This window comes from Lepus europaeus, chromosome 5 (assembly GCF_033115175.1).
Source record: "Lepus europaeus isolate LE1 chromosome 5, mLepTim1.pri, whole genome shotgun sequence".
In the NCBI taxonomy this organism is placed as follows: Eukaryota; Metazoa; Chordata; class Mammalia; order Lagomorpha; family Leporidae; genus Lepus; species Lepus europaeus.
In genome coordinates, this window is record NC_084831.1 from 125617221 (window position 1) to 125634955 (window position 17735).

At 43.1% G+C, this 17735-nt stretch overlaps 1 protein-coding gene across 1 annotated transcript in view; it reads right to left on the bottom strand.

Moving 5' to 3' along the window:
* Window positions 1-17735, bottom strand: part of COPA (COPI coat complex subunit alpha) — a 54337-nt gene that overhangs the window by 13882 nt on the left and 22720 nt on the right. Inside the window, exons 7-17 of the mRNA XM_062192571.1 lie at window positions 17409-17518; window positions 13395-13494; window positions 12430-12565; window positions 10802-10884; window positions 7981-8131; window positions 7019-7085; window positions 6009-6084; window positions 4029-4111; window positions 2898-3037; window positions 2330-2415; window positions 2084-2222 (exon numbers count right to left, since the gene is read on the bottom strand). Of these exons, the coding sequence (XP_062048555.1) occupies window positions 2084-2222; window positions 2330-2415; window positions 2898-3037; window positions 4029-4111; window positions 6009-6084; window positions 7019-7085; window positions 7981-8131; window positions 10802-10884; window positions 12430-12565; window positions 13395-13494; window positions 17409-17518 (1171 nt within the window). The remainder of the gene's footprint in view (window positions 1-2083; window positions 2223-2329; window positions 2416-2897; window positions 3038-4028; window positions 4112-6008; window positions 6085-7018; window positions 7086-7980; window positions 8132-10801; window positions 10885-12429; window positions 12566-13394; window positions 13495-17408; window positions 17519-17735) is intronic.

Sequence of the window (17735 nt, forward strand, 5' to 3'; positions counted from 1 at the left end):
TTCTTTTCATTAAAGAATGTCATTAAGAGAATCACAAGACATGTTATAGAAAAAAAGATAGTACATATTTACAACGCATAGCCCTGACAAAGGACTGATATCCACAGATATAAAGAATTCAGCCAAATTAACAAGAAAAAAGAATAAAATAAAGACCTGAACAGAATTTCATAGAAAAAAATACTAATAGATGGCTAAAAAAAGGTACATTTATTTTCTTGTTAGGGAAAAGAGAGCAGCAAATAAATAAATAAAATTATAGTGAGACACCATTACACATGCAACCAGATGGACACAAATAGAAGTCTCACAGAGCCAAGTGCTGGTCAGGAAGACAAGGAAGGAAACTTGCACACAATGCTGTTGGGCATGTAAATTAGTGCGGCCACTATGGAGAACAGTTTCCTATCACCCAGGAATGGTGACAAGATGCATACTCTGTGGCCTAACGGTTCTACACAGGGTACACATTCCAGAGAAATAAATGTACATATGTACCAGAAAACGTGCAAAAGAATGTTCAAAAGAGCATTGTTCAAAGTACTACAAAACCAGCATTCCCTCAATAGTCCTCAAGAGTAGACTAAGCGGCAAACTCTGGTATAATCACATAATATAATATCATACAGCAATAAAAATAAATTTGAGCTACAAAATGGATGAATCTTACAAACAAAATACTGAGCAAATACAAAATTACATATTCAGTATGATTTCATTTATATGAAACTCAAAAAAGTAAATCTAACAGTACACACACTGGGTGGTAAAATTACCAAGAAAAATAAGGAAAACATTACCATAAAAATCAAGATAATGCTACTTTAGGGTGGGAACAGAAGGGTGACCAACAAAGACCACACGGCAAAGGGCTTCTAGGGCGTCAGAACTGTTCTATTTCTTGACTCGGAGGGCAGTTACACAGATGTTCACTGTAACTTATTCATTATTCTGTTTATAATTTATGAGGGGACTTCAAAAATTCATGGAAAAATGGAATATTCTGATTCAAAAAAAAATTTTTTTAAAAAGATTTATTTGAGGGGTAGCGTCGTGGCGCAGTAGGTTAATTCTCTGCCTGCGGTGCCAGCATCCCATATGGGCTCCGGTTCTAGTCCTGGCTGCTCTTCTTCCAATCTGGCTCTCTGCTATGGCCTGGGAAAGCAGTAGAAGATGGCCCCTGGGCCCCTGTACTCAAATGGGAGACCAAGAAGAAGCACCTAGCTCTTGGCTTCAGATCAGCGCAGCTCCGGCAGTTGAGGCCATCTGAGGAGTGAACTAACAAAAGGAAGACTTTTCTGTCTCTCTCTCTCTGTCTGTAACTCTACCTCTCGAATAAATAAATAAAATCTTAAAAAATAAAAGATTTATTTGAAAGAAAGAGTGACAGAGACAGAGAAAGACACATACATACACATACACACCCCCCCCCCCACACACACACACAGAAAGAGAGAGAGAATCGATCCTCAATCTGCTGGTTCGGTTTCCAAACGGCCACAACAGCCAAGGCTGGACCAGGCTGAAGCCAGGAGCCAGGAACTCCATCTTGGTCTCCCACAGGGGAGGCAGGGACTCATGTACTTGAGCCATCATCTGTGCCCCTCAAGCACATTAACAGGGAGTTGGATTGGAAGTGGAGTAGTGGCGACTTTAACTGGAACTCTGAATAGGATGTAGGTATCCCAAGTAGTGGCACTGGTACCACGATGCCCACCCAGTGCAGAAAAATTTTTTGAAATCCACGCATAGTTTTTTCAGAATACATATTTTACATGAAATTTTTGAAGATCTCCCTGATATGTATGGATTTCAAAATATTTTTGCACCAAAATAAACTTATCTTCTAATTCCATTTTTTCATGAACTTTTTAAAGTCACCTCTTATGTAATTCTCTACATTTATGTTGTATTTCACAATTTTAAAAGAGTTGGAAAATGAATGCTTGATGCTCTGGCACATCTATGGCAGACAAAGCTTTTCCATGAAGAAAGCTCATGGAGGACATCAGTCGCACCTGACACAGGGTCATGATTTCAAGAAGCCGCCTTTCCCATTCCATATCGCAGATAATTAACTTACCCGGTGGTGACAGCATACTTGATGTGGTTGCTTGTGGTATAGATAAATACCCCACTCTCATCCCAGGCCCCACTCTTGACACGAATGTTCTCATGAATGTTACACAGAGCATCCAGTTTGCGGTTACAGATCACAATGGCTGTAAGAGGCAAAGGGCATGAGTGCTCTGTCGGATAGGGTGAGTGCAGTAGATTGGGGGAGGGAGGAATGGGTCTCTAAATCAGGGTGGATATAATGAAGACTTACCATGTTTGGCCAGTAGTGCTACATGGGACATGTCTGCTGACCAAATAACGTATTTCACCTTGGAAATCTTCACAGATGCCAGAGTCCTGAGGCACAGAGCGAAGGGCAAACATGAATGGACCTGGTTTCCTAATCTCAGACTATGACCTACATCCTTTCATCCTCAAATTCATGTAAATCACAGTTTCTCAGTGAAATTAATTCTCTGCAGAGTAGCTTATAGGTTCTTTATTGCTTTGGCCCACATTGAATACTTCCCTCTTCCTTAACCTCCAGCCCCGTAAGCTCCTTTTAGTACAGAAACTGTGTAATTCAACACTGTGGGTCCTCTCATTCTTTACTCAGGTAAGTACTGCAAAATTAGATAAATAAACAAGCTCCTTGCTATAACATTAATGTATACGTGCAGGAGAGAGTGATCAGGAAAGAGGAAAAGTGTCTATAAAGAATCTTGGAATCAGAGCCCAAGAAATGGTCAAGCATGTGGATAAACCCAGCTGGGGGGGAAAAAAGCTCATACTAACGATATACACTCTCCCTCATTACTCAATGGCACCTGACAAGTTACCGTTTTTGCTGGACATCAAAGAGTGTGATGGAGTCTGCATCCCGAAGTAGGAGGTTGCCTGTACCAGCATAGAAGATCTCATCACAGTTGGGCACTTGCACCTTTTTGGTGATCTCGTTCTTCAGATTCTTGATCAGAAGCTGAAACGAGTATCAAAGGTGGGGTCAAGAGAAGAAGTGTGCACGTAAGGTGACAGCTGACGATGTCTCTCAGCAACCATTCCTCATCCTCAATAAATTAGGTGTACTCTTCCCTGTCCAAGTCAGCCACTACTCCAATCAAGATTCTCTTCAAGGGCATTAATATTTCTTTTTTGTCTGTTTGCTTTTTAAAAGATTTATTCAGAAGGCAGAGTGACAAAGAGAGAGCGGGGAAAAGATAGAAAGAGATCTCCCACCCACTGGTGTATTCCCTAAATGGCAGCAACAGCTAGGGTTGGGCTAGGCCAAAAACAGGGGCCAGGAACACCATCCCAATCTCTCATGTGAGCATCAGGGACCCAAGTACTTGGGCCATCTTCCACTGCTTTTCCAGGTGCATGAGCAGGAAACTGGATTGGAAGCAGAGCAGCCGGGACTCAAACCAGCACTCCTGTATGGGATGCTGGGATATCGGCATTGCACTAAAACTCCAGCCTCATTTTTTTGTTTGTTTGTTTTGGAAACACACTGAGAAGTTCAACTAAAGTCTGAGTGCTTCAATCAACTGGACAGAAAACAGCACTTCTGTGGCTTACATTTTTGTTAAATATTTTCTTAGTGAACTTTGCCTATCTTGTGTTACACCCACTTCAGGTACTAATGGAGGCAATAAGACAAGGAAGGAGATGATCTACTCATCCAGCCCATCCACTTCAACCTTGATGCTTTTACTAGCTCCTGTAGTCAAGGGCAACTTTAGCTGGTTTCTTAAGCCCAAAGTCACAGTAATCATCAATCCAATCAAATGAATTTTAAAGCTTTTCTTCCCCATAAGGATCAGTATAGGGCTAGGGATAGAGGGAGAGTCAATTTGTGAGGCTCACAGCTGCCAAGGGGAGAGTAAGAAAAAAACAATGCTCTTTACTTTGCAATGCACAGAACCCTGCCACCAAACTCCCCAAAGTGGTTTCCGCTTCTGGTCTCGACTCACCGAGTGCATCCGATCTAGGACAGCAAACCGATTACGGGCAACCCAAACGGCTGTCAGGCCTGAGGACCGTTTCCCTTCAGGGGCTGAGAACAAAACCAAAGGGCGAGAGCGTGTGGTGAGCCACTGGCAGGTGACAGAGTCAGGTGCCATGGAGCTTCCAGTCTTGCTGGTTGCCATCTTGGCTGTGCCAGTTCAGCTGCTTCCTAACTAATTCAGCCATAACCTGAGGCTATTGTCAAGTGACTTTTCCCCACCAGTCTCCCCTCCAAACTCCAAGCCCCATCCCTGCCAAGCCTCTTTTCTCTAGGCCAAGCGGCTGCGTTTCAGCCAACACCATGTACTGGCAGAAGGGCCGCCCATCTTGGGAGACAGCACACTCCATCAAGCTAACGAGCAGGGCCTCCCTGGCCAAGCTGCGGCACAGCAAGCACGCTGTCAGTATTGTAAGAACTCCTCTCTGTACAAGCTGGAGTGGAGGCAGAGGCCCCTCCCCAGGACACAGCTGCTCTGCTGCTTTTAACATGCAAATACAGATCTCCTAGTAGGGCAGGGTGGGACAGAGTACTCCCCACTAAATCTTGACAGGCCAGCTCTGGGCCGGGCAGTATTTAGCACCAAGCTGTTGCTCTGTAAATGCCAACTGACCATTCTTATTACCTCAAAGAGTTACAAAATGTTCCTCAGTTCTATGGCTGATTAGAATTCTGAAATGTACACTCTACTTTCTGGGAAACTTGTAGGAGGATAAACAGAAGGAAACTATGAAATACTGTTATCTATCAGATCAGCAGAAAACTGGACAGAACATGCTGGTTGGCTCTGCCATCTACTTCTCTGGCACCCAGAGAGCAGGCAATTTACAAAGCTAATTATTATCACCACCAACACTCCCATTCTCCACGGGCCGGCAACCACACTTCAAGCTTTTGCTGTTTCTCATCTTCCTCTCCGTTGCCTGTCATTAGGCTGTACTTTTACTAATTATAATCTCCCTCAAAGGATGGAGAAGAAAAAATAAAAATGGTAATACAACAAAATGAAGACATTTTAAACTCTATTAATTGTAAACAGATCTGAGGCAAAAAGCAAAGGAGTGGATTGGGAGAGACCAAACCACAAGATTTATTTAGAAATGGTTTAATTGACTAATTCCTAAGGGAGAAAGATTTATAGATACTTAATACTACAGGTTTTCTCTTTCTCTTATCATAATCACATTTAAGAGAGTGAATCATACATTTATAAGCATCAATAAAGACCTGGTGACATCACCAAAAGAGACAGAGCTAACAAAATATTTTTTGTGAGTTGACTGGGTCTAAAATATCATGAAAGCATGCTAGTGTGAATGGGCACCTGTGGAATGCACCTTTGACCTAGTAATGTCTATAAACTCACGGGAGGAAGTGCACTTAAAGGAACAGAAAAGAGTCAAATCCATTGTCAGCAAGTTCTAATCCTAAGGACATCAACAAGGGATGGTAGTGATGGAAGAGGTAGGCAGGGGTCTCAGCTGGATCCTGAGATCCCAGGTGGGGTGTGGGGCTGTTAACAGCCTCATCTCTTTGACATGCAAAAAGAAGCAAATCGGATCTGGATGTGGATGGGAGAGTATAAATCCCTAGTCCCAGGATGAGACATTGCAAGATTGGAACCACATTTTTAAATAAATGAAACTACCAGAGTGAAAGTCATATCAGCTGACAATAAACTAGAATAACATGCTGTGCTGAAAGGGAAAATGGAGAGTTTCTAATAACCAAATTATAAAATATATATATCTAGCTGGGGTAATAAAATGGAGGAGGAACATGAATATTTCACATCATGGTCGCCTCTGATGCAATTGTCAGCAGCACCTGCCAACAGTCATGAGTGATGTGGCCATGGCCTGGGGACGGAATATGAATAACTTTAATAGGAGTGATGATGTAGGTGAAGAGAACTGGAAGCAGAGTGCAATGGACAAAGAATGCCTACCATCAGGATTTTGGGAATCAGCATCCTTGGGGATAGTGTACAGGTCATAGGTACTATTCTCTAAATTGCTGGCTCTCTGTAGAGAAAAAGGGGAAATTAAAATGTTAGTGAGAAGCAACCAAGATACCAGTTTATTCTGACAGTGAAAACAGTTTAATAACACAGACAATCATCTGAAACAGTGTTTTTCTCATCCTTCATCCAGAGGACATTTGCATGTTTCCACATCTAAGAATTACAGGGCCCTCTGCCAAACAAATCAGCGTTGAGATAATTTTATTTCCTTTATGCTCCAAAGATGCAGATATTATTTGAATGAAAGCAAGGACTGCTCTATGTCTCACAAATTAACAGCTAAGACACCAATGTGCTAGGTGCCCCCATCTGAGTACATGTATCAACATTCTGCTTCAAAGAAAAAAAAATACCAAAGAAAAGACATTAAACAAAATTTTCAGGACGATATGGGGCTACTAGATATTAAAGGACTGAGATTAGACACTGGAAGTTACATGGGGAAAGAAAAGTTTTCATTCTCTTTAATTTGGCCACTAGGACTAAATTAGAATGTCATTTCTGCCCTCTTTTTGGGGCAAATTTTGTGGCAAGAAATGAGGGCTACTTGATGACTTTGAAGGCAACTCCACTGAAAAGAACCCCCTCTCAAAATCACGGCTCTTCTATTTTCACTGAAAGGCAGCAACCAAGATAAGCATCTGCTTGGCACAGGGTATACTCATTGACACTCTCAAAACATTTTAATGGCCTGGGGCATTCACCTTGATGTTTCTTCCATTAAGTTTGCCCTTTCTAAGTTCATACAACCTCAATTTGTTTATGACAACTCAAACCTGCCTGGGTTGAGATTGAATTTTACTGTTAGATTTTGCAAAATGACCAATACATGGCTTCTAAGAAGCAATTAGATGTTCCCTAAAGGCATGAGAAAGGGAGAACCTAGGAGGACATTCCAGGTTACTTATGGTACACACTAGGACTGTATTACTTACTGTACACAGTAGGACGGCATTTTCTGCTGGATTGTATGACATATTGAATACTGGGAACTTTGAACCACTAGAGATACATATAGAAAAAAAAAAAAACAGAAAACAAGGAGGCATTAAAATAGAAAGGAGAAAGGAATTAACCATATACTTCTCATCTGAGATATTTACATATAAACCTATCACTGTTTAAATCAAAAATAAAAATAAATAAATACTGTGTTCATTCTCTTCTTTCCTTTAAGGCTTAAGAACTTCCACCTCAGCTTTGAACAAACAATTCCAAAAACCAAATCCTAGTACAAGTCAGGTCATTCAACACAAGGTACAGTTAGCATGCTTTGCAACTGAGTGGAATTTGTTCTACTTGGAAAGAAATTCCTACACATAACTGCAGTGGACACCACGGAGTAGCATAATGTGCTCTGTCTCTGGCTGGTTTTCCCAGTCCCTTGTAGTGTTCACATAAACCCATCTTTTTATTATAGTGATGCTAGAGGGTGGTTATCAAACCATTATGCCCAAATTTGCCACCATGAATGTTTCAGCATGCTGATGCAGCTGGCTTTCCAAAGAACAGTTCTTTTTGCCAAGCAACCCAGAGGTTATCAAATCTTCAGAGTTAAGAGTTTCCGGAGTCATATATTCTGGTATGGAGTTGTATGCAGTTTGTTGGAATGGAAAGGAAAAGTTGCAGGAGACCTGGCAACTGTCGTGGTATCATTTCCTCGCCACAGGGTCACTAGCATTCTCAATGGGGAGAAGATCGTTCCATTCACGGCCGCATCCTTGCCTACCGTACTCCTAGGGCTTAACCTGTATGAGCAGGCTCATACAATGGGGATTCCATCTGTGACAGGAGATGAGAGCCAAATGTTGTTTAAAAGAAACAAGTTCTGTTTGTGGGCACTGGATCATGGTGACAAATAAGAGGATTTAGAGGGAAGAAACAAGTCAGACTTTACCTCCGCAACTGCATCACAGCTACATCTTTGGAACTGTTGAAATCCAACTGTCGTAAGAATCGGTCCTTGACATAATGCAGCATATTGCCATGGACAGCATAAGCTGGCCGTTCTCGTTCCAACTTAAACACAATCATGCCACCATCATGGCCTGGGGGACGGAGAAAGAGGAAAGAATTAGCAATAGGTAAAAATGAAAAAGAAACTACTTAAGAAAGAGGAATATATACATACATACACACACAAAGGCAAGACTCCTAAATGTACCTTAACCCTCCCAATACTTGCAATCTTTATTCAAGTAAATCCCTGTGACTCCATCCCTCATTCTACGTTACAATGACACATTCAGACATGCCTTTTTCTGGGTTCCCCTAACACTCTGCCCATGATCGTATTTATTACCCTGCACTGAAATCATTTAGGCCCAACACTCTCACTAAACCATGAGTTCCCTGAAGGCAGAAATTATAATAGGGCCCATCTTTTTCCAGTCCCTAGAACAAAAAAAATTTGCTGAAAAAAAATGCTAGTTGAAAAAGTCTTTATGATTCTATTTTCATTTTTATTTCATTTGAAAGGCAGAGAGACAGAAAGAGCAAATCTTCCATCCCAAATGGAAACTGGGTCACTCCCAAATGCCTGCAACAGCTGGGGCTGGGCCAGGGTGAAGCCAGGAGCCTAAAACTCAACTTGGGTTTCCCAGGTGGATGGCAGGGGCCAACTACTTGAGTTATTACCTACTGCCTCGAAGAATGTGCATTAACAGGAAACTGACATCCCCAGCAGAACTGGGACTCAAACCTAGGCACTTCAATAAGGGATGCAGATGCCCAAGTGGTATCTTAACTGTTGGGCCAAAGCCCACCCAAAGGGTTCTATTTTAAGAAAATTCTGGGGGCCAGCACTGTGGCATAGCCAGTTAAGCTCTCGCCTACAGTGCCTGCATCCCACATGGGTGCCAGTTCAAGTTGTGGCTGCTCCACTTCCAATCCAGCTCCCTGCTAACACATTGGGAAAGCAGTGGAAGCTGGTCCAAGTGCTCAGGCTCCTGCATCCACATGGGAGACTGAAAAAGCTCCTGGCTCCTGTATTCAGCCTAGCCCAGCCCTGGCTGCTGCAGTCATTTAGAGAGTAAATCAGTGGATAGGAGATCTCTTTGTGTCTCTCCATCCCTCTCTCTCTGTAACTCTGCCTTTCAAATTAATAAAATAAATCTTAAAAAAAAAAAAAAGAAAATGTTTTGCTCGTTCCCTTAGAGAATCCTTCCACTCTTGTCCTCTTACTGTTTTCACACATAAACACCAGATCACGTCATTTCTCTGCCCAAAATTTTCGAGTGGCTTTCTACTCATTCAGAATAAACTCTCAAGTTCCAAACATGGTCTACAAAGCCCAGTCTGGCCTGGTCTCACCTTCTATGACTTAGTGCCTTACTCACTGTGTTCCAGGAGTCCTTGATGCTCCTCGAACATGCAAAGCACTTCTTCAGTCAGTCTTTGCATCTGATGTTCCACTGCCTGGCTCTCCTCCAATATAAAGTAGCAGTCCCCACCATCATCTCTCTCTATCCCCTTTATTTTTGCTTGATTTTTCTTCAAAGCATTTTTCACCACACACCATTTTATGTAACTATTAATTTTATGGTTTACCTTCTTTCATTATAAATAAAAAATCTAGGCCGGCGCCACGGCTCACTAGGCTAATCCTCCGCCTTGCGGCGCCAGCACACCGGGTTCTAGTCCCGGTCGGGGCACCGATCCTGTCCCGATTGCCCCTCTTCCAGGCCAGCTCTCTGCTGTGGCCAGGGAGTGCAGTGGAGGATGGCCCAAGTCCTTGGGCCCTGCACCCCATGGGAGACCAGGATAAGCACCTGGCTCCTGCCATCGGATCAGCGCGGTGCGCCGGCCGCAGCGCGCCTACCGCGGTGGCCATTGGAGGGTGAACCAACGGCAAAAGGAAGATCTTTCTCTCTGTCTCTCTCTCACTGTCCACTCTGCCTGTCAAAAATAAAAATAAAAAAAAAAATAAAATAAATAAATAAAAAATCTATAAAGGTAGGGACTTTGTTTTATGCACTGCTATAAAACGTCAGCACCAAGAATGCAGTCAGGCACCAATATGTATTTGCTAAATGAATGAAGAAAACCTGTTTTCTAGCTTCTCAGACTGAGAACTCCAAGTATTGGTATTAGCCTTATGAGTTCCTGGAGCCAATCAAAGAGAAAGGGCTTTCCAGTTAAATGGATCTTGGTGGAGAGAGCACTAATAGTACTCCTCCAAGAAGGCACAGTAAAAAAGCTTCAACTAAATGGTTCTGAGAAATATTCTTCTCCTTGTCATATAATTAAGCAGTTACTGGAGACAAAGCTAATGAAGAATCACTTTCATGTCTTAAAAACTCCGAGAAGTGGAGGCTGGTGCCGTGGCTCAACAGGCTAATCCTCCGCCTAGCGGCGCTGGCACACCAGGTTCTAGTCCCGGTCGGGGCGCCGGATTCTGTCCTGGTTGCCCCTCTTGCAAGCCAGCTCTCTGGTGTGGCCCGGGAGTGCAGGGGGAGGATGGCCCAAGTGCTTGGGCCCTGCACCCCATGGGAGACCAGGAGAAGCACCTGGCTCCTGCCTTCGGATCAGCGAGGTGCGCCGGCTGCAGCGCGCCGGCTGCGGCGGCCATTGGAGGGTGAACCAACGGCAAAGGAAGACCTTTCTCTCTGTCTCTCTCTCTCACTGTCCACTCTGCCTGTCAAAAATTAAAAAAAAAAAAAAACAAAACAAAAAACTCCAAGAAGTGAAGAGGAAAAAAATGAGGAAATGGCCCCTACCTGCTGCAAAGAGGTTAAGGTTGGGGTGAGCAGCTAGGACCCAGAAACGATCGTGGTCCCTGCGGAAGGTCTGAACTCCAGTCCTAGAAAATCAAAAGGTACACAAAGAAAAGCATTATCAATTGTCTGGGACTCTTCAGCCCATCATATATAAGCATATTGAATGGTAAGTTAGCAAGCTGGTTAAAAAACTAAGTCATGGGGCCAGCGCTACAGCATAGCAGGTGAAGTCGCCGCCTGCAGTGCCGGCATCCCACATGGGCACGGGTCCAAGTCCTGGCTGCTCCACTTCTGATCCAGTTCTCTGCTATGGCCTGGAAAAGCAGTAGAAGATGGCCCAAGTCCTTGGGCTCCTGCACCCACGTGGGAGACCGTGAGGAAGCTCCTGGCTCCTGGCTTGGGATCAGCGCAGCTCCAGCTGTTGTGGCCTATTGGGGAGTGAATCAGCAATCTGAAGACCCCTCGCTCGCTCTCTGCCTCTCCTTTTTACTCTGTGTAACTCTTTCAGACAAATTAAAAAAAAAATCTTTAAAAACAAAAAAACTAAATCAGGGACAGTAAATTCCATATCCTGAGTAAAGTCATGATAAATGTTATCAAGAACAAAATGACTTCAGATTGACTCATTTATTTTGATATTTCTTCCTATCTATCATAGCTTTCTACTGCACTGCTTTTATTTTGTATTTTTCACCTTTCTATCACAAAACTGGTAGAAAGTGGAGGTAGAAGATGTAAATATTTTTTAAAAAGATTTATTTACTTATTTGAAAGTCAGAGTAACAGAGACAAAAAGAGGTCTTCCAATCACTGGTTCACTACCCAAATGGCCACAACAGCCAGGGATGGGCCAGGTTGAAGCCAGGAGCTTTTTCTGGGTCTCCCACATGGGTACAGGGGTCAAGCACTTAGGCCATCTTCTGCTGCTTTCCCAGGTGCATTATCAGGCAGCTGGATCAGAAGTGGAGCAGCTGGGCCATAAACTGGCACCCATATGGGATGATGGTACTGCAGATGCAGCTTAAGCCACTGTAACACAGAAGTGTCCCCAATGTTTAAATTTTTTAAAGGTTTATTTATTTATTTATTTGAGAGGTAGAGTTATACACAGAGAGAGAGAGAGACAGAAAGATCTTTCATTTGATAGTTCACTCCCTAAATGGCTGCAATGGGTGGGCAGAGCTGGGCCAATTTGAAGCCAGGAGCCAGGAGCTTCTTCTGGGTTTCCCACGCAGGTATAGGGGCCCATGCTCTTGAGCCATCTTCTACAGCTTTCCCAGGCCACAGTAGAGAGCTGGATCAGAAGAGGAGCAGCCAGGACACAAACTGGTAACCATATGGGATGCTGGCACTCTAGTCAGAGGCTTAGCCCACTGTACTACTGCACTGGCCCCCAGTGTTTAAATTTAGAGGAGAAAAATAATATACCTAGTGATTTCTATTTGATTGAAATTAACAGATATTGGCTGATCTTGTCACATTTTCATAATATATGATTTAATTTTTCTACATGCATAAGATGAAAGAAAAAGAAGTATTTCTAATTTTAAAAAAAAACAGCAAGTAAGGGAGAGAAAGAAGCAAGTAGCCTTCCTCTGGGCTGGGTCACACATAAATAACTTCCTTACCGCTTGGACATATCCCACACTCGAATACTCTTATCCTCAGAATTGCTGAGGATCAACTCTTGGCGAGGATGGAAGACGGCACAAGATACGTTGTTGTAATGGCCCCGGCAGGTATCAACCTCCCATGCCTTTGATTCTAAAGGACAAAAGGAATTAGGTCACCATAGTTCTCTACTACTGTAACTTTGGGAATTGGAGGTAAGACAACCTTCTGAACAAGTGTTAGCATAGGTACTACTACAAAATGCACTCTGATTTGGGATGCAAGTGTCCCCCATGCAGCATCTTAACCACTACTCCAAACACCCACCCCAGACAGGGGCTATATCTGTTTTAGTCACCATTGTATCTCCAGAGCTGAGAACAATACATAGTTCATAATAGACACTCAATAAATATTTGTAAATGAATGAATTCTTGGAGCTGGCATTGTGGTGTACAGATTAAGCTATCACCAGCAACACTGACAGAATCCTATATGGGTGCTAGTTGAGTCCTGGCTGCTCCACTTCTAATCCAGCTTCCTGCTAATGTACCTGGGAAAACAGTAGAAGACTGCCTAAGTCCTTGGGCCCCTGCACCCATGTGGGAGTCCTAGATGAAGCTCCTGGCTCCTGGCTTTGGCCTGGCCCAGCCCTGGCTATTTAAGTGTGAACCAGTGGATGGAAGATCTCTCTCTCTCCCTCTTTCTCTCTCTCTTTCTCTGTAACTCTGCCTTTCAAATAAATGAAATAAACCTTAAAAAAAAAAAAAAAAAAAGAATTCTTGCTTTTAACTATGTTCATAGTCCCCCAAATCAGGATATTACCAAAGAAAAAAAGGGAACATGGCAATTTCTCTGCTCCCAGGATTAGCATAAGATAATAACCTAAGATGGGAAAATAGGTCAAAGCTCGGAGACCTGGCAATTTCACCTTTCTGGTCATCAGTCGGTTTCTTAGATATGGTGATACTGACTCACTCACCGTTCATGCGCCAGATCTTCACTTGGCGGTCATCTGCCCCAGAAACAATAAGGGGCATGGTCGGGTGGAAAGCAGCCCAGTTTACTCCACGATCATGACCCTGTAGAAAAGAAGCAATGGTTCTCCTAAAACAGCTTTAAAACTGCTATTCAAGTCAGTGAGCCATGCTGGTGACTGTAATAGATGTCTCTGATTTACTCTTTGTCTAAAAAGACACAGGGGACATGCCACTCTAAGATTTATTCATTTATTTACTTATTTGAGAGGCAGAGAGAGTTCCCATCTGCTGGTTCACACCCCAAATGTTGCAACTGGGCTAGGTCCAAAGTCAAGAGCCAAGAATTCAATCCAGGCCTCCCATTTAAATGGCAGGAGCCCAATTACTTCAGCCATCATCACTGCTGCCTTCTAGGTCTACATTAGAAGAAAGCTACATATGAGATATGTGCATTCTAATTGGCGTCTGACCACTAAGCCAAATGGCCATCCCCAACTCTAATATTTTTTAAATTTGTTTTTATTGTTTCATAAGACAAAGAGACATATAGAGCTCATCCATCTGCTAGTTCACTTTCTAAATGCCCACAATAGCCAGGGCTGGGTTGAAGCCAGGAATTCAATCTGGGTCTCCCACGAGGGTGGCAGAGACCTAAGTACCTGAGCATCATCTGCTGCTTCCTAGGGTGGTATCAGCAGGAAGCTAGAATTGGAAGCTGAGCTGAGGCTTGAACCAGGTACTTGGATACGGGATGTGGGCATCCTAAATGACATCTTAACCACTGCATCAAAGATTTTGAACATCAGAAGACCAGAATTACCATGTCACTATATCCAATATTACCTCAAATTTTCATGAGAATTTCCCAATATTCCTACCCCTAAAATCAGCTTCATTTACATTTAGGATACATTGCCTTGGGGCAAGCATTTGGCAGGGTGGTTAAGATGCTGTTTAGGACATCACATCCCAAATAAGTGGGTTCAAGGCTCAGCACTGCCTCCAATTCTAGCAGTGATAGCCCAAGTACTTGGGTCTCTGACACTCATATGAGAGACCTAGATGGAGATCCAGGTTCCTGGCTTCAGACTGGCTCAGGCCCGGCTGTTGCAGGCATTTGGGGAGTGAATCAGTGGATAGAAGATCTGTCTCTCTGCAAAGAAATAAAAAAGTTCAAATAGATATTGCCATGTTTTTCACTTGTCTACTTATATTTTGTTTCTCCAAAAAATTATAAACACAATTTTCCAGAGGCTACATTAAGTATGATGATGTCAGGGCCAGTGCTGTGGTGCAGCAGGTTAACGCCCTGGCCTGAAGTGCTGGCATCCCATATGGGTGCTGGTTCAAGACCTGGCTGCTCCACTTCCCATTCAGCTCTCTGCTACAGCCTGGGAAAGCAGCAGAAGATGACTCAAGTCCTTGGGCCCCTACACCCGCGTAGGAGACCTAGAAGAAGCTCCTGGCTTCAGATCAGGCCGTTGCGGCCAATTGGGGAATGAACCAATGGATAAATGGAAGACCTCTCTCTCTCTGCCTCTCCTCTCTCTCTGTGTAACTCTTTCAAATAAATAAATATTTAAAAAAAAAAGCATGATGATGTCATTGTTCAGAAAGCCAATGAAATATGTGCTGACATATTTCATGTTTTAAAATTAGCTTTCTGTTTTAATATCAAAAACAGTAAAATCAACAGATATAACCCACTTAAAAACACTTCAGGGCCCTCAATAAAATTTAAGAGTATTAAGGGATCGTCAGGGGCAGTCATTTGGTGCAGGGGTTAGGTTGCCTCTTGGGACATCAACATCCCATATCAAAAGTGCCTGAGTGAAGTGCCTGCTACTCTGCTTTCTGATTCAACTTCCTGCTAATGTGCACCCTGGGAAGCCGATGATAGATGGTTCAAATAATTGGTTCTCTGCCACGTACTGAATGGTGTCCTGGCTCCTGGCTTCAATCTGGCACAGCTCTGGCTGTTGTGGCCATCTTGAGAGTGAACCAGCAGGCGGAAGATCTCTGTCTCTCTTTCTCTCTGTGTGTGTGTTTCTCTGCCTTTCAAATAAAATGAAAATAAGTAATAATTTTTAAAAAGCGATCCTCAGGGGCCGGCACTATGGCATAACAGGTAAAGCCGCTGCCTGCACTGTCAGAATCCCTGCCTAATGGCTTGAGAAAAGCAGTAGAAGATGGCCTAAGTCTTTGGGCCCCTGCACCCACATGGGAGACCTAGGACAAACTCCTGGCTCCTGGCTTCAGCCTGGCCCAGCCTTGGCAGTTGAACCATCTGGGAAGTGAACCAATAGCTGGAAGATATCTGTGTGTGTGTGTGCGCGCGCACACGCGCACACACGCAACTCCTTCAAATAAATAAATAAATCTTAAAAAAAGAAAAAAGAGAGATACTCAGATGAATGAGTTTAAGAACTACTTATTAGGGCTGGCACTGTGGCATGGTGGGTAAAGCCATCACCTGCAGTGCTGGCATCAAATATAGGTGCCGTTCAAATCCCAGCTGCTCTACTTCCAATCCAGCTCTCTGCTACAGCCTGGGAAAGCAATGGAAGATCACCCAAGTCCTTGGGCCCTTGCACCTGCATGGGAGACCCAGAGGAAGCTCCTGGCTCCTGGCTTCGGATCGGAACAGCTCCGGCCATTATAGCCATCTGGGGAGTGAACCAGTGATGGAAGACCTCTCTCTCTCTCTCTCTATGCCCCTGCTTCTCTGTAACTCTGCCTTTCAAATAAATAAATAAATCTTAAAACAAAAAACAAAAAAACAAAAAAAACTACTTCTTTAAGATATGCTATATCCTGTCTATATAACTGATATATTCTATATTGTGATGCAATCACAGGTAAGTCAAATACTTGAATTTTTGCCACCCATATGGGGAGATCTGGATTGAATTCCAGGCTCCTGGATTAGGACTGGCCCAGCCCCAGCTGTTGTTGGTATTTGGGTTATGAACCAATAGACAGAAGTATCTTTCTCTGTCTCTCCCTCACTCTCTGTCACTCTACCTTTCAAATAAATAAATAAGTAAATCTTTAAAAGAAAAAAAAATTACAAAGTAGTTTTAAATTAGCAATTTTTTTTAAGGTATCATGGTGTGGTGAAAAGCTAGGCTTAGGAGTTAGATCCAAGTTAAATTCTGGTTCTTCCACTCATCAGATATATGTGGATTTTTGGCTAACTGCTTAATCTCTCTTTTTCTTCCTCTTTTAAAAAAATTATTTATTTATTTATTTGAATGGCAGAGTTATAGAGACAGAGAGACAGAGAGAGATCTTCCACCCACTGGTTCACTCATCAAATGGCCACAACAGCCAAGGCTGAGGCCGGCCAAAGCCAGGAGCCAGGAGTTTCATCTGGGTCTCCTACATGGGTGCAGGGGTCCAAGTACTTGGGGCATGTTTCACTGCCCTTCCATGCACATTAGCTGGAAGCTGCATAGGAAGTGGAGCAGCTGGTATTTGAACCAGTGCCTCTATGGGATGCTGGCGTTGCAAGGCATTGGCTTAACCTGCTGTGCCACAATGCTGGCCTCAATTTTTCTAAGTTTCAATGTTATCTACATAGAAAGGCCAATAAAATTTCCTTCAGTGGATGGCTATGATGAGCAACTTTTATATCTATTTTTTTAAAGAAAAACTAGTCTCTCTCATGCTTCTATTCCCCTGTATAAAATGTCTTTACACATGGCTAGTTCTCAGTAACTTTGACTCAGTTTCTTTCTGCCACTCCCTTACAAGAGGCTTGAGAATGGGTTCTGTTTTAGGTTGGTGATGTAGCCCATGCCCAGTTTCTTCCTTTCTCCCCAGTAAGGAGATTCTCAGGCAGCACGTAAGCTTTATTTCTCTGTTGGGTCACTCACAATACTATTTCAAGGGCCTCAGGGTCTGGCACTTAATAAACACATAAATATATGTTGAAAGGATGTGTAAGTGGATGACACGACATGACTTTTTGAGAAGACAGCTCATATCAAGCCACTGGCTGTAGAGATAAGTACCTCTAGTACATGCTTCACCACTGCATCCGTTGTTCCAAACAGATCAACCCCAGTTATTCCTCTCACATCCGACTCCACTGCACCAGGGGACAAGTTTTTTTTCCTTAGACCTTTGATGGGGTAAGGAACGGGATGAAAGATGTAAACATAATGTTATCAAAAGAACATAGTATCAAGGGCAATAGAAAGGTACAGTACAGTGATGGACTAAAACCAATGAAAAGGGAAAAAAATTTAGACTAATAAAAGAAAAATGACACAAAGATCCTATTTCTTAAAATCGTTCAAAACACTGAAGTACATTCATTGACATCTCTTCTGCTACCT